The sequence below is a fragment of the Nomascus leucogenys genome, chromosome 16 (genome assembly GCF_006542625.1).
Source record: "Nomascus leucogenys isolate Asia chromosome 16, Asia_NLE_v1, whole genome shotgun sequence".
Lineage (NCBI taxonomy): Eukaryota > Metazoa > Chordata > Mammalia > Primates > Hylobatidae > Nomascus > Nomascus leucogenys.
The window spans coordinates 61496191-61512135 of NC_044396.1; the positions used below are offsets into that span (position 1 = coordinate 61496191).

General features: G+C 39.2%; 1 protein-coding gene across 1 annotated transcript in view; it reads left to right on the forward strand.

Annotated features, from left to right (window-relative positions):
* Positions 1-2353: 2353 nt before the first annotated feature.
* Positions 2354-15945, forward strand: part of PKHD1L1 (PKHD1 like 1) — a 163575-nt gene continuing 149983 nt past the window's right edge. The window contains exons 1-3 of the mRNA XM_003256116.4: positions 2354-2495; positions 4390-4479; positions 15007-15151. Of these exons, the coding sequence (XP_003256164.2) occupies positions 2423-2495; positions 4390-4479; positions 15007-15151 (308 nt within the window). The 5' untranslated portion in view covers positions 2354-2422. The remainder of the gene's footprint in view (positions 2496-4389; positions 4480-15006; positions 15152-15945) is intronic.

The window sequence follows — 15945 nt, forward strand, 5'->3', positions numbered from 1 at the left end:
GGATTTCAGATAAACTCTGAACAATTTTTAGTATATGTATGTCCTAAATCTTGCTTGGACATACTTAAAACTGGAAAAAATAATTTGCTGCTTATTTTAAATTCAAATTTACCTGGATGGCCTGTATTTTATCTGTCAACCTTACTCCCAACCTCTACCTTTCCTCCATCCCCCAGCAAGTACTTAGAGCAGACCCTGGAACACAGATGGCCTTGTATAATAGATGAATGAGTAGGTGGACAGTGACCTTAAACAAGGAGTTTACTAAAACAGGCAGCTCTTTCAAGAAGTTTAATAACAAGTAAACTAGAGAGTTTGCCTCAATTAAGAAGAGAAGAAAGGATTTTTGGTTTGTGTTTAGTTTTTTAGTAATGAATACTGTATATCTTTCTAGGAAAAGAGGAGAACGGGGAGAGTGAATTAATTAGAAGTGAGATAAGGGGGATATTGTTAGAATAATAATCAGTAAGATGGGAAGAGAAGAGTTTTCACAAAGAGTTCAAGAGGGGATTGACCATGTCATGGAAGAAAAATACTTCTTCCCGAAAGAGAGGAAAAAAAAGAAAGGAAGGAGGGAAGGAAGGAAGGGAGGGAGGGAAAGAAAGATAATTTAAAATTTTCTACGTATAAAAATTTTTAAACTAATAAAAGAGTGCAAAGGATCATACCTACACTTAAATTCAAACATTGTTTAAAATTTGCCAGATTTTTTTTTCAGCAAAACCATTTTGAAGTAAATTCCAGACATAAAGACACTACAACCCCAAATACCTCATCATGCAATTCCATCACTTGAAAACACTCTTTGACTAAAGTATGATACCACTATTATACCTAATGAAATGAACACTTCTATAATATCTTTCAATACTTGTTACTTAATCCATATTCACTTTCCCTAATTTGTTCTGCAAACGTCCTTCATAGCTTTATTATTATTATTATTTTTACAAACCAGGATCCAATAGAAGCTTATGCATTGCTATTTGGGTAATAATCTTTTAATATCTTGTAAAAACACATAACATTTTTAAATGTAGAAACTGCAAACTAGGTGGGTGGATCTTCTCATCTTTTTTTGCTGTTTGTTTTTGAGACGGAGTCTCACTATGTCGCCCAGTCTGGAGTGCAGGGGTGTGATCTCAGCTCACTGCAACCTCCGCCTCCCAGCTTCAAGCAATTCTCCTGCCTCAGCCTCCCAAGTAGCTGGGATTACAAGGCATGCGCCACCCCACCCGGCTAATTTTTGTATTTTTAGTAGAGATGGTGTTTCAACATGTCAGCCAGTCTGGTCTTGAACTCTTGACCTCAAGTGATCCACCCAACTCGGCCTCCCAAAGTGGTGGAATTACAGGTGTGAGCCACTGTGCCCAGCCCCTTCTCACCTTTTAAAGAGTAGGAAGAGGTGGGCAATCAAGAGATCCTGAGGTTAGGATATTAGGAACAGTGAGAGGATTTGGAATTAGCCCCTGGGGAGCATTCAGTGGGGAATAATAAACTGCCTTCTCCAAGGAGGTCAGAGACACCTGCGTTTCATTCATCTGCTATCTGGCATCCCAGAAACAGGTCAGCAGTGCTGGACCTCCCTCCATGCCAACAGTAAGCCTTCGCCCTAAGTCTACTGAACTGAGGGCAGTGGAGGGGATTAGAGAACTGGATCTGGAGTCTCTCTGCTTGAGTCCTCACTCTGCACTTAGCTGTATGTTCCTGGGCAAGTCACCTAACATTTCTGTGCCTCAGTCCACTGCTTAGAAAAATGGGCATGATGGTAACAGTCCGCTATTGGAACTACTGTCTACAAAGCACTAGGCGCCGTGTTTGGGACATGCTGAGAAACCAACAAATATTATTATGACTGTCAATTAAAGAGATAGCACAATCATATGAATGTGAAGGGGTAAAAACGCGTGGGGTTTGTGTATTAGGTGGACTGGTAGACCCACCTGGGGAGGATTAATGACCAAAGCAGACAGGCAGATGAAAATACGCGGGGAAAGAAAGAAAAGAGAAAAGAAAAGAAAAAAAAGAAAATAGAGAAGGAAATCTAGAGAGACCTCAATGACCATTGATTCCTTTCGCCAAAAGGAGTAAGGCCCTTCCACCTATGGGGACAGCCTTGGGAAGGCAGCACCCGGGTTTGAGTGTGGAGGTTTGATTATCACGGACTGGCTCGGGGCCGCCTTGGTTCTCCCGCGAAGGTTCCGGGGTGTGTGTGTGTTTGTGTGTGTGTCCGCGCGCGCATGCAAATCCCAGAGGCGCAGCCCGACAGCAGGGGCGGGGCAGGCCACGGGAGGGCGGCCCAGTTCTCCAGCTCTCCAAGGACGAAGCGGGCGCGCCAGCGAGTCGCAGTCCCCGGAGCCGAGCTCCAGCACTAGCGCCAGCTGCGAGCGGAGGGCACCAACTCCGCAGAACTGGCTTTTCAATGGGACACCTGTGGCTCCTGGGTATTTGGGGCCTCTGGGGCCTGCTCCTGTGTGCCGCGGATCCCAGCACAGGTAACCCTTTGGGCACGCTAGCCAGGCAAGCAGGAGAGGCCCGCGTAGACACTACCCTGCTCCCGGGGTCCTGGGAGAGGCGGGACCACCTGGCACCTGGCTGAGGCCGTGGGTGCGGTTGCATGACGATCCTGGGGACCAGGGGAGCTGTTTGGCAGGCCTAGCAAACAGAGACAGACGAAGAGAGAGACAGAGACAAGGACACAGAGAAAAAGATTGCGAGAGATTGCCTTTTAACTCATCAGTGCTGCTACTTGAATGATGAAATCTCCCACCGGCACCCCCAAAGTGACACAAGTGAAAGGAGACTGAAATTTGGCGGGGGAGTGGGGCCTGGGAAGAGGCAACCTGAGTCCCTTTTCCTCCATTCTTGGGTCGCTTTCCTCACAAAAAAAAGGGCAACAACCCCCAGTAGGACGGCGATGGGCCTTCGTGGCAGGTGTCAGTCATTTCCAGGGGCAGCTGCCCTGTGTTTTCAAAGTAATACCCAGAAGAGGGCCGGGAAGAGACTGATAAGATAAGAAACTGGAGTTGTCTGTGGAGATAACAGGATGAACCTGAGATAGGCGAGGAGCAGCACTGTCTGGAGATAGGATCCAGCTTCCTCGCTGGAGTTTCGTACTCTTGGCTGTGGGCTGCCCTGAGATACGAATGTGCGGGAATAAGAACACCTTGGAGCTCTTGGCAAAGACAGACCCGAAGGACAGAGGCATTGGGTCTGGGGCCTCGGAACTGGTCTCCTTTATGTTGGAGAGCTTTTGCTACTATAGGTGAAGTCCACTCTAAACCTTTTTAAGACAGAACTGAACAAGCCAATCATAATTCCCTTAGCCTTTTTATATACATCCATTTTGAGAAATTAATAATTTCTGTGGCCTTTCTTTGTATCATCACTTAAATTTTTCTACCTACTGTGAAAATTTCTTTTAGGATTCCACCAGTTACTAGATCTGTACAGTGTAAGCAGAAAATAAACACCTCTATCCACCGTGTAGCTTTGAGTTGTTTTAAAGAATTATTTGCAATACTCCAAAGAAGCAGCTGACACAACCCTGTTTGCCCGGGCAGTTCCCTCTATCTAGAACTATCTTTATCTTTCTGACAACTGATCCAGTCTAATTCATATTTGTCCTCAAAAATGTGGAAGGGGCATGTCTTCTTTATAGAAGCCAGTGTGACACAAGCAGCGTGGGTGAAATGCTCCTTGAGTCACCCATGGCCTCTATGCTCTCCTCTGTCTCTTGGTACTGTCTAACCTAAGCCTTTGGAAAGTTAGGACTGTTACACATTTATGTATCTCCAGGAAGCTAACACAGTTTGTTGAATGAATTAGTGACCTTTATATTAAGAACTCACTATCATCAGGTGGCTAGAAGAATCTCAGAAATTATCTTTCCTGAAGCCACACTCCCTCACAGAAAACAATTTCTTCTCAAAACCAACATTTCTCTTTGTACCTGGTCTAGTCTTTCAAACTACCTAGCATTGCATTTCTTCTGTGCTCTTATAATGACCTATTTCTTCTTGGTGTGTGCTGTTAGGTGAGCTGTTAAGCGTAGTTATAGATCTGCAGTTAGCAGAGCACTACATGAAATTAAGAATTTAATACGTGTTTTATAATATGATAGGTAAGTGATGAAAATGATCACGTGTTATTTTTGCTCTTGGTAGCACCTAAGATAGTGCTTTGCACAAAGCCAGTGGGTATTAACTAAGTTAATGACTCTGTCAAGTCATTGGCAGAGCCAAAAATAAAACCTGGGTGAATTTTACTTTCAATCCTGTAGACTTCATAATGTTTTCCTTGCAACCTTGTGGTATGTGTTACAAATTTTGATGATTGAAATGAAGAACTTGGTGATTTTTACCTCTACTGTATTTTAATATTTTTCAGATGGCTCTCAAATGATCCCCAAAGTCACAGAAATAATACCTAAATATGGCAGCATAAATGGAGCAACAAGGCTGACTATACGAGGGGAAGGTATCGTTGCTTTTTTTTTTTGCCAAGGTTGAGGTATTTTCAAGACTATTTCATATTTAGAGCTTTATGGTTAAACAAACAAAAACCACTGGAGTTGTTTCTTCACTTGGCCAGAGTAGTAAAACTCTATCCTCTTTGATAGCTAGTGAAATCCCCAAGAGTCTTTATCAACTTGATCATCTGAATTCTTATTATACTGACTTGCTTAACATCAAGATCTGGATTAATGACTGAAATAAAAGGAATGCAATTAACCCAACTCAGCAATTATTTGCTTTATTCTTCATGAGTCTAATAACATTTAATTTATTTTAAGATCAAATAAAACATTTTGTGGGTGTTGGGTAGCATGTTGATAAGAAAGTATAATAGAGAAATAGTATGTTAATGAAAGAGGAAAGGCAATAGAAAACAAAACTCTAGATTCCTTCTCCTGCCACCCAACCTCAGGCTTCATAAAGGCATGAGTACCATACATGGTTCCCCTTCTCCTTGCCTAGTCTTAGGATGAAACGTAGAAGGCAATCAGTAAATATATTTAATGCACAGCTTTTCCTAGGTTTAAATAGAAATATGTGTTTCTTTCAGCCATAAGACCTTTGCAATATAAATGATACCAGTATTCAGATACTTAGGAATTTTTGAACAATAAGAAACATTTAAAAATATTAGCAAAATCTATTAGTTGGTCTTTAAGAAATGAAAAGTTTTCATAGCTAACAAAGATATTTAATTATTTTGTTATATAATGTAATGTCTTTTAATGTTTCTAATATTTCTGCAGAATTCAATCTCTCAATGATATGCTTAAAATGGTTTATGCTTCTACATTACAAACAATATATTTTGGATTAAAGAGTTATTTTTTAGAGAAGACCCATGAACAATATAATTGTTAAAGATTATTTTATATTATTCATATATCTTTAACCATATGTTTCTTATATTGTAAATTGCTGATAAGATGGTATGCTTGAAAGTTATTGGGTTTTAAACAGAAATTTAAATGCCATGAGAGAAACGCTCAGATTAAGAAAGAAGAAGGGCTGGGCACGGTGGCTCATGACGGTAATTCCAGCACTTTGGGAGGCAGAGATGGGTAGATCATGAGGTCAGGAGATCGAGACCATTGTGGCCAAGATGGTGTAACCCTGTCTCTACTAAAAATGCAAAAATTAGCTGGGCATGGTGGCACGCACCTGTAGTCCCAGCTACCCAGGAGCCTGAGGCAGGAGAATTGCTTGAACCCAGGAGGCAGAGATTGCAGTGAGCGAAGATCACGCCACTGCATTCCAGCCTGGCGACAGAGCGAGTCTCCATCCCAAAGAAGAAGAAGAAGAAGAAAAAAAGAAAACACCCAGCCATTTTCTTCTGTTTCTAGACCTGAACATTTTCTGATCTAGGAACTATGGCTTCAATTTAAGCACATAGACCCAGATCATCCCTAGTTTGAAATAAAAAAACAAAACATTCCATTCTTTGGAAACATATCCTTTTAAATCTAGCTAAAATGTAATCTTTTCTCTTGTGTGGACGTTCTGAGGCAATTAGCCTGAGGACTCTTAATTATAAAGCCCAGAGTATCATTTGGTAAATTTCTACTTTTCTCATCCGTCCCAGTTTCTGAATCTGTTTGGCAGTGCAGATACTTAACACTTCCCGATTTCTCTTACAGTCCCCTGCCTTAACTACATGTTATAGATGACTAAAAACGGGTTCTCATATGTCTTTCTCAGAGGCTGAGTCTAAATACTGCCTTATAGAGGCAAAGAATAGAATAGCGGTCATCGAGAACTGGGAAAAGAGGAAGTGGAGGAGGGGTATTGGTCAAAGGGTACAAAATTTCAGTTATGCAAAATGAAGAAATCCTAGAGATCTACTGTACAGCATAGAGCATATAGTTAACAAGACTGCATTGTATACCTAAATGTTTGCTAAGTGGGAAAATCTTGTTACATATTCTTATCAAAAAATTTTTTTAATAAATAGAGCAGGAGGAAACTTTTGGAAGCAAGGGGTCTGTTTATGACCTTGCCTGTGGTTATGATTTTTTTTTTTTGAGACGGAGTTTCACTCTTGTCGCCCAGGCTGGAGTGCAGTGGCATGCTCTTGGTTCACCACAACATCCGCCTCCCAGGTTCAAGCAATTGTCCTGCTTCAGCCTCCTGAGTAGCTGGAATTACAGGTGCCTGCCACCACGTCTGGCTAATTTTTTGTATTTTTAGTAGAGACGGGGTTTCACTATGTTGGCCAGGCTGGTCTTGAACTCCTGACTTCATGAGCTTCCCACCTCAGCCTCCCAAAGTGCTGGGATTACAGGCATGTAATCCTGCTGTGGTTATGGTTTTATGGGTATATGCTTATACCCAAGCTCATAAAGTTGTATATATTAAATATATATAGCTTTTATATGTCAATCATAGCTCAATAAAGTGGTTTAAAATAAATTAATAAATGCTATTTTAATGTAGGCTTTTGGGTGCCCATAATATACACAGAATGATATCTACAAAGTGATAATGAATTTGCAAATCACACCAGAGCTTCTATAGCTACATGAATGAACTTAAAGGTAATTTGGAGAGACTATATTCATGTAAATCACCAGGGTTGTCTCTGACAGATTCTCTGTTTTTAGAATTGCATGCAGTACTTCTTTATCAATTACAAAGAACAATTTCTAAATGGAATTGTAAATTCTAGATGACTACCTAACTATTGGCTTCATATTACTTTTTAAAATGTTTCATTTTTGTAAGAGTCATTATAAAACAGTAAAATATTATAGAAATACTTGACTTAGAAAGTGAGTCCTCTGAAATTCTACCCAGTAGAAAGATCTACTGTTAACATTTTCATGTATCCAAATGACTTTTGGCTATTTCCAAACATAGTATAGTATTGACTTGTAAACATACGCCACAGCATTACTTTGTTTAAAAGGCTGTGGTTGGGCTGGGCACGTTGGTCCGTGCCTGTAATCCCAGTGCTTTGGGAAGCCAAGGCAGGAGGATCACTTGAGGCCAGGAGTTTGAGACTAGCCTGGGCAACCAGCCTGGGCAACCAGCCTGGGCAACATAGCAAGACCCTGTCTCCACAAGTGAAACATTTAAAACATTAGTCCAGCATGATGGCCTGCATGCCTGTAGTCCTAGCTACTTGGGAGGCTAAGATGAGAGGATTCCTTGAGGCCAGGAGTTTAAGGCTGCAGTGAGCTATGATTGTACCACTGCACTCCAGCCTGGGTGATGGAGTGAAACCCTGCTTTAAAAACAAAATAAAACCTCACAAGACTGTGCTTCAGGAGATACAGATACATGATTTTACTCTTATGATACCCAAGCCAAAGTGTTTTGAACAATGGCATGACTGTAGAAATTATTATACCTCCCTCTGAGATGACTAATTTGATTAAGAGCATTATAATTTTGATAAGTTCTGGAGTGTTTGTAATTATATTGGCTTTGTTACTTTATAGTCATACCTCGTATTTCTCAATTGTTTTCTTTGATATTTATCATGTTTGTTTTTATTTCAAAAAATCAGTAAGATGGGAGGAATAACATTTTACTTTTGGCTCCTTTTTCTAGCTATTTCCCTTACAATTTCTGGCACACACATTTTTGTTGAAGTGTTGAATTATATACTTTTAATAATGTTACAGAAAGCACATGGACTTCGGTTCAGTCTGACTGGCTTTCAATTCACCTTTGCCATTTCATATCATGTGACTGGGGCAAGTTACTTCGCTGAGCCTCAGCTTACTCATCAGTAAAATGGACTATTAATTCCTACCTCTTGGGACTGTTGTGAATATTGAAAAGGATGATACATCTAAGGTACCCATTATAAATAGTACAAACTCTATACATTAGAGCTATTTTTGTTTGTATTATTCTTTGCATTTATGTTATAGGTCTGGTTTAAATCTTTAGGAGTTGTCTTCCATCCATCACACTGTATCTTTCTTTCCCATTGTTTTGAATGCTACAACTTTTAAGTAGGTGAATACACTTTCAACACTGCTTTTTTAACTAGAGAAAACAAAACAGCCTGCATTCTTCATGACAAGTGCTGGCTTTAATAACACTGACATTTTCCATGATAGCAGCCCAGGCGTTCCTTTTGGATTGCTGCTATCAGGAGACCCAGGTTTGCGTGCCTGGCAATTCCTGTCTCCAGTTTTTCTGCAAAATTAAAAAAAATACATCAACATGTCAGGAATTTCCATCCGAAGCCTCATCCTTTTCCATTTCCAGGGTACACTCAGCCTTTCCTGTAATCTTTGTGACTTGGAGTACTTCCAGAGGTGGTGTTTTTATCCTCAATCATTTGTTTAGAATTATACTTTTTTTTTTTTTTTCTGAGATGGAGTTTCGCTCTTGTTGCCCAGGCTGGAGGGCAACGGCATGATCTCAACTCACTGCAACCTCCGCCTCCTGGGTTCAAGCGATTCTCCTGCCTCAGCCTCCCAAGTAGCAGGGTTTACAGGCACCTGCCACCACTCCCGGCTAATTTTTTGTATAGTAGAGACAGGGTTTCACCATCTTGGCCAGGTTGGTCTCAAACTCCTGACTTCAGGTGATAGACCAGCCTCGGCCTCCCAAAGTACTGGGATTACAGGCGTGAGCCACTGCACCTGGCCTAGAATTATACTTTTAAGTTAAAATTTTTAAAAAGAGGACTCCTTTGTATTTCTTTTTAACTCTTTGGAATTAGTTTAAAAGTCAGAAATATTTATATACTTTTTTCAGCAATATTAATAATAATATTTATGAATTATTGTGGATTTGGTTCATTATTTTCCCATAGATTTTACTTCTAGGACTTTTTCCACATATGCTGTATATATTTGACATTATAGTAACTCCTAAGCTGAAAATGGTATCATCTTTCGTTGGCATTATTTTTCAGAATGGTAGTTGTCTTGAGAATGCTGAAGAACAGATCCACGTTACCTATCATTGATGTGACACGTACCTGATAGGAAAATATATATATATATATGTATATATCACATCTGGAACCACACCACAAGTAAAACTTCCCATTCTTTAGTTGGTTGCCAGGAGCTCTTCTGTGTGTTCCAAACTCAATGTGAACACCAAAGATAAGCAAAGTTGACAAAAGGAAAGAGTGAGTTTACATGTAACTTGCTTTGCAGTGTTTTCATGTCTTTTCACAGTTCCATTTTAGTAATAACTGCCTTTCTAGATTCAAAATTGCAAAGTCAATGCAAATGTCTCTCACATGTGAAATTGGTATTTATGTTGTACTTTAGCTTATGTTGGATGAGTTACTTGGTTAAGCTTAGAGGAATAAAATGAAATTTATTAAAATCTCTACCCTTTAATGAGTTTCTGCTTACTTTTCCTACATATTAAAGAAAGAATAGCCTAGCAGCTAAGAACATAAGGGCTGGAGGAAGTCTACAGCCTGGGTTTGAATCCCGGCTACCCACTTACTGATTCTGTGTTATTTTTATTTATTTTTATTTTTTGAGATGGACTCTTGGCTCACTGCAACCTCTGCCTCCCAGGTTCAAGTGATTCTCCTGCTTCAACCTCCCGAGTAGCTGGAATTACAGGGCACCACTGCATCTGGCTAATTTTTGTATTTTTAGTAGAGACAGAGTTTCACCGTGTTGGCCACACTGGTCTTGAATTCCTGACCTCAGGTGATCTGCCTGCCTTGGCTTCCTAAAGTGCTGGGATTGCAGGCGTGAGCCACCACACCTGGCCTCTGTGTTATTTTTAAAAAGGGATATTAATGATGAACCTAAATCTCAGGATTTTTGTGACAAATAATAAGAGCAGGTATCTACTGAGATCTTAGCAGATATCTGATTAAGTCAGGTACCATGGTAAACCTTATACATAAATGTTCCTTTATTATTCCTAACAATCCCTTAAGATAGATTATGGCCATTTTTCTGATGAGGAGACTAGGCTAAGAGGGGTTATATCTTGCCCAAGGTCATAATGGCAAGGGAGTGTTACAGCTGGGATTCCAGGCCAGAATGTCAAGGTCCAAAGCCTGGGCCCTTTCAATTAAACATCACTGGCACCTGCAACATAGCTTTACCAGAACTGGAGGTGAGAGGCTTTGGTATCTGATGAACATCAGGCACAATGAAGTCCTGCTTCTAGGCCTACAAGAAACCAGAAGTATTCATGTTGTCTAGCAGAAAACATGAATTTTCGGTGTTGTGGAACACCGAAAATGCCTAATAATTTAAAAAGCAGTTGTACCACAGATATCTTCTGGCAACCCCAATCCTGCCACTTCAACTATTAAAGGTTATTTAAGGTGAGCACATATTCTAGTAATGATTGCTTTGTTGAAACATTTTGAAAACCGCTAACATTGTAAGGTAAATAACAAATATTTATCTTTTTAGAATGTTAGTATTATAAATGGAATATATTATAGCACTATTTGTCATATCGTAAATAGTATTATACATAACATTTAAAGACTTAAATCTACATCTGTGGGTTTACCATTTTTTTGTTTACTGATGTTAAGTTTATTATTGTATTATGGGATGATATGGTCTATAGGTAATTATATTCTGAAATTAAATAGCTTATAAATTTACAATGACATGGATACAAATTTGCTAGTGCAAAAAAACATTTTTATAGTTTCAAATATAATACTACTGGTTAATTTGCCTAAAGTAGAGTTTTACTGTTAAGAACCTGTGATAGAGAAAAATAATATTTAAAAATTCACATACTGTTAGAATTCAGAATTTAGGAATTTTAGATATTGAAGTAATCTGGGCAAAAGCTGTTTATTTCCTCATTTAACTTTGTTCCAAAACAGTATAATATATAAAATTCCATAGATGTGTGTAATTTACTTTGTGAACTAGAACAGTATAAGTACTTTTTTAACATTTTTATTAGGAGAACATTTAATTATAGGATTTAATTAATAGAACACTAATCTTATTCATAGGTTTTATTTCTTGGGTTTATTCCAAAAGTGAATATTGTTTCAAAAATACAAAATATTCTTATGTGGCATACAAGGCTTAATCTATATTTAATTACTTCCAAATGTAGTTTTGAATTTTCATATGTTTATAGAAAGATTAAAGTAATTTTTGTCTCTGTTTCACATTATCCTTTTGTCTCTTTCTGTTAGATATCCCATCAGCATGTAAATATACTGTTATTCTGCCCACCTGAAAAAAAGTAAAAGAAAAATCATCAGCCTTCCCCTTGCTCCACACACCTCTCCAGCTACCAACTCATTTCTCTGCTCCTGTTTGTAATTAAACTCCAAAAAATGTTAGCAATATTTGTTCTCTTCACTTTACTGTCCTCTGATCTTCTCTTGAACTCATGCCATTTATCCCATTATTTATCCCATTGTTCGCTGAGACAACATCTTCACTCCTGCCCCTATTCTATTCTCAGAACAGCAGCTAGTGAATCTTAGACAGTGTGAGTCACATGATGTCACTCCTCTGTTTCAAAGCCTGCAATTATTCCCCACACTTAAAAATAATCTAAGCGCCTTCATTTCTGGTCTCCTCTCCTACCATTTCTCTTCACTTGTACTTCTTCAGCCACACTTGCTATTATTTGAATCCACAAACATGGTCCCACCACAGGGCCTTGGCACATCCTGTTTCTTCTACCAAAAATGCGCTTCCCATAGATATCCTCATGGCTTGCTCCCTCTGAAAAACTTCCACGAGTGTCTATAATACATACATTCTGTGTCCCACTTCACATCTTCACACTATCACCTCTGACTTCAGTCATAAATGCTGCAAAGTGGCCCTAAGGCCCTTAAGTCACTTTTCACTGTCAGCCTCCTTGGTAGGCAGAGCCATGATCAGTATACACAGTTGCTAACTTTGCAGGCAGGAAAAGTGGTTGTAGTAAGAATGTACATGGGCTCCTGGGCAGTCAAAGAGGACTTCACTAGTTGGTTAGGAACTGAAGGGAACATGATTGGATGATCAGAAATTAGAATGTCTTAGAAGGAGGCATATGAAGGGACTCATAATAGTGAGCATAAAGCATGCAGATCTGTGAGTCTCAACTTAACTCCCGCAAGAGAACATCCCCCATAGAGGAGATGGAATAAACAGATGGATTGGATGATTAATCCAGGAGCTTCTCTCGGTGGCCACCGCAGTGCTAGTGCAGTGGGTCCATGAAGAATGGCCATGGGGTGGAGGCCATGCGTGAGCCAACAACGTGGACTCCCTCTCACCCAGGCTAAACAACCTACTGCTCTTGCTGAATACCCGAACTGCCAGCAGCAGAGACCAACACTGAGCTCCCAATAGGGTATCACTCCTCACAAAGTCCACCCAGCTTCTCAGTGACAAGTTGATTACAGCACTTTCCTTCTCCCATGGAAAGAACAGAGATCGATTGTTACTGGAACTGACACTCTGATTATGGGCTTTGCTTCCTCTTTCCACAGTTCTCTGTCAGCACCATCTTCTGAGAGCTTACAGAGCCTGATATACTGCCATAGAATTCCATAAAATATTGCCTCAGAACAAGAAATGTATTTTATAGTGAAAAATTTGTGATAATGGGCACATGACCATGAAATCTGTCACTCAGAAACATGTGGCTTAGTAGAATGATGGGACAGCCTGTTAAAGCTATGGCCAAGATGCGAACTTGGGGAAAAGCATCCTGTGGGGTGGGACCCTGGTATCTTCCATAACATGCATTGAACCAGTGACAGACATATGCTGTTGTTTTTGTAATAGACAGATGCGTGGAGCTGGAAATAAAGGGCTGCTTCCCTTCACCATCACTCCCTGTTATCCGGAAATTGAATTTGTGCTTTCTGCCTTTGCAACCTTACATTCTGCTGGATTTGTGGTCTTAGTCTCCAGGTAGAAAATGCTCCCATCATGGGTCACAATATGGATTCCACTGAACCGAAGCTACCACCATTGTCTACTCAGTTTGAATTCATCAAACATATTTAGTATATGACTAGAGACGATCAGTTCTAATTATCATAAAGAAACAGGGTTGCTTTAACTTAATGTAGTTAAGAAGGAGTAGGTCTGGAATTCAGGGTATTCATAGGGATATCTCTTGGCTTCATGTCCAGTGATTACTGAGAACAGGCAATTGCAGCAACCACCACCTAACAAGGGCAGGGCAATTAAGGGCTCAGATTTCTCCAGGATGAACATTAGTGTCACCCCATTAGCTACAGTGCTGGCTGCAGGTAAGGGAAATCTACAATGGCTGACAGCAAGGGGGCATGGTGAAAATTAATTATAGTTTTAGGACTAGTTATATAGTAGTATAGCCTGTAGCTTGTCCCTCTAACCGTCTTGTATTAAATCTTAGCAGAGATCCCAGCTGGCTACCTCTAACACTCTTGTATTAAATCTTAGTAGAGCTCTCAGCTGGCTACCACCTCGAAGACTTGGTGATGGATTGTGCTTAATATGTAGGCCATGAGTAGCTGTGTGTGGTATAGTGGGTAGACTGTATCAGATGCCTTTTATATTCAGCTTTACATCCTCTCTTTCTTACCTCTAACTCTAGTTAGAGCTGTGGCAAATAGTTCCTTACGTGCTTTGACTCAACTTATGCTTCCAGCTTCTTGACTGAGTTCTAACACCATGTCTTTGTCAGTTATTCAAGGACTTGTCTAGTGCAGTAACTCCGGACTTTGGAATTTATATAGCATATACCTATGTGCAGTGTGCAAGTGCAGAAAAAGTTATTTCCCCCGGGGAGAACCCTCAACCAACGGGGACCAGATTTGATGAATAAATGCTTCTTGCCATTGATTTTTTTATTTGGAAAGACATGCTATATTTTCCTTAGAAATTCCCAGCAATATTGAGCCCCAGTTGTCCTCAGCGGCGCCCAGCTTTTCTTTCCTCACATTTTTCTCTCTCTCATACCTAAAATAGCTCATTGCCCAAATAAATTATGTGCTGGCAAATCCTCAACTCAGATTTTGCTTTGTAGAAACTTGAAACAAAGACCTCATCCTTTATAAAATAGTGTTCTCCTCCTCTACTCTTTTTAGTCCTCTTAGCCTACCTTTTTCATGGTACTTATCACCCCCAGATACAGAATCTGGTGCTATGTAGGCTCACAGTAGGCTCTCTTTAACCTTGGGCCTGTCATCCACGAATCCAACCAACTGCAAATGGGAAATACAGTATTCACCAGATGTGGAATCTGGATACTTGTCCTGCAGGGCTGACTACAGGACTTGAACATTTGTGGATTTTGTTATCCGAAGGGATGCTGGAACAAATCCCCATGAATACTAAGAGATGACTGTATCTATCCTCCAGCAATACTTTTAGGAGTAGATGAATTAAAGGCTAAATTTTGTGCTTCCAAAGAAGATTACAATCATAAGGATAAATGTGAAATAGGTTCACTGCTTACTTCAGTACTGTTTATGAAATCATTTACTGTATGATTTGATATCAGGTGACAACTGTTAGGTCTCTGAAGATAGAATGCCATTAATAATAATTAAGTCTTCTTACTTTTCCAGGTTTTTCTCAAGCAAACCAGTTTAACTATGGAGTTGACAATGCTGAGTTGGGAAACAGTGTGCAATTAGTTTCTTCTTTCCAGTCAATTACTTGTGATGTAGAAAAAGATGCAAGTCATTCAACTCAAATTACATGCTATACTAGGTCTGTTTTAAAGTATCTTTAATAAAATCATTTTCATCATATCAGAAGTTACAGTTATGAATATTAGTATTATAATAGTTTTATTACCCTGGCTATTATAAATAATATTTTTCTGATTATAGGTTAGTATTTTTCATTTTGTGATGTTTAGACTATTTTATGCCTTTATTATATTCAATTTTAATTGGCATGATAAAAACATATTCTATATCTTTTCCCATGTTATTAGAGCTATTACCTTATTGTTGAGCATTTTTAGAAGATAAATGACTACTATTTAATTATAATGATGTGCCTTAAAATATCAAAATTATGCTTTTCTGTTCGATTTGATTAATTTTGTTCAAAATATTCATATAGTCATTAAGATTAAATATAATCATTTTGTATAGTGACATTTCAAGTTCTTTACTATCAGCCCAAATTCATGTATGTTATTAGCAACTTAGGAAAAATTTTAAAAATCACTTTAAATTGCAACTTTCAATATTGAACTTAGAAACAGATAGCACATATTCTAGAGGATTCCATTTATCTTAGGCTTGTTGGCTGTTCTTCACCAGGAAAAGCTTACTTAGGGGAAACTTGATTAACTAGTACTTTTTAGGAAGTGAAGCATGGAATAACTGATTGTACCAAGGTGATATGTTACTATTTTAAATGTTTATTATTGCATTTGTTGTTATTACATTTGTTGTCCTTTTTAATAACCACCAACGTGCACAGTCAGAATAGGCATTTGCCTGAAGTTCATGAGGTTAGAGTTTGCAATAAAGAGTTCAGGATGGAGATCA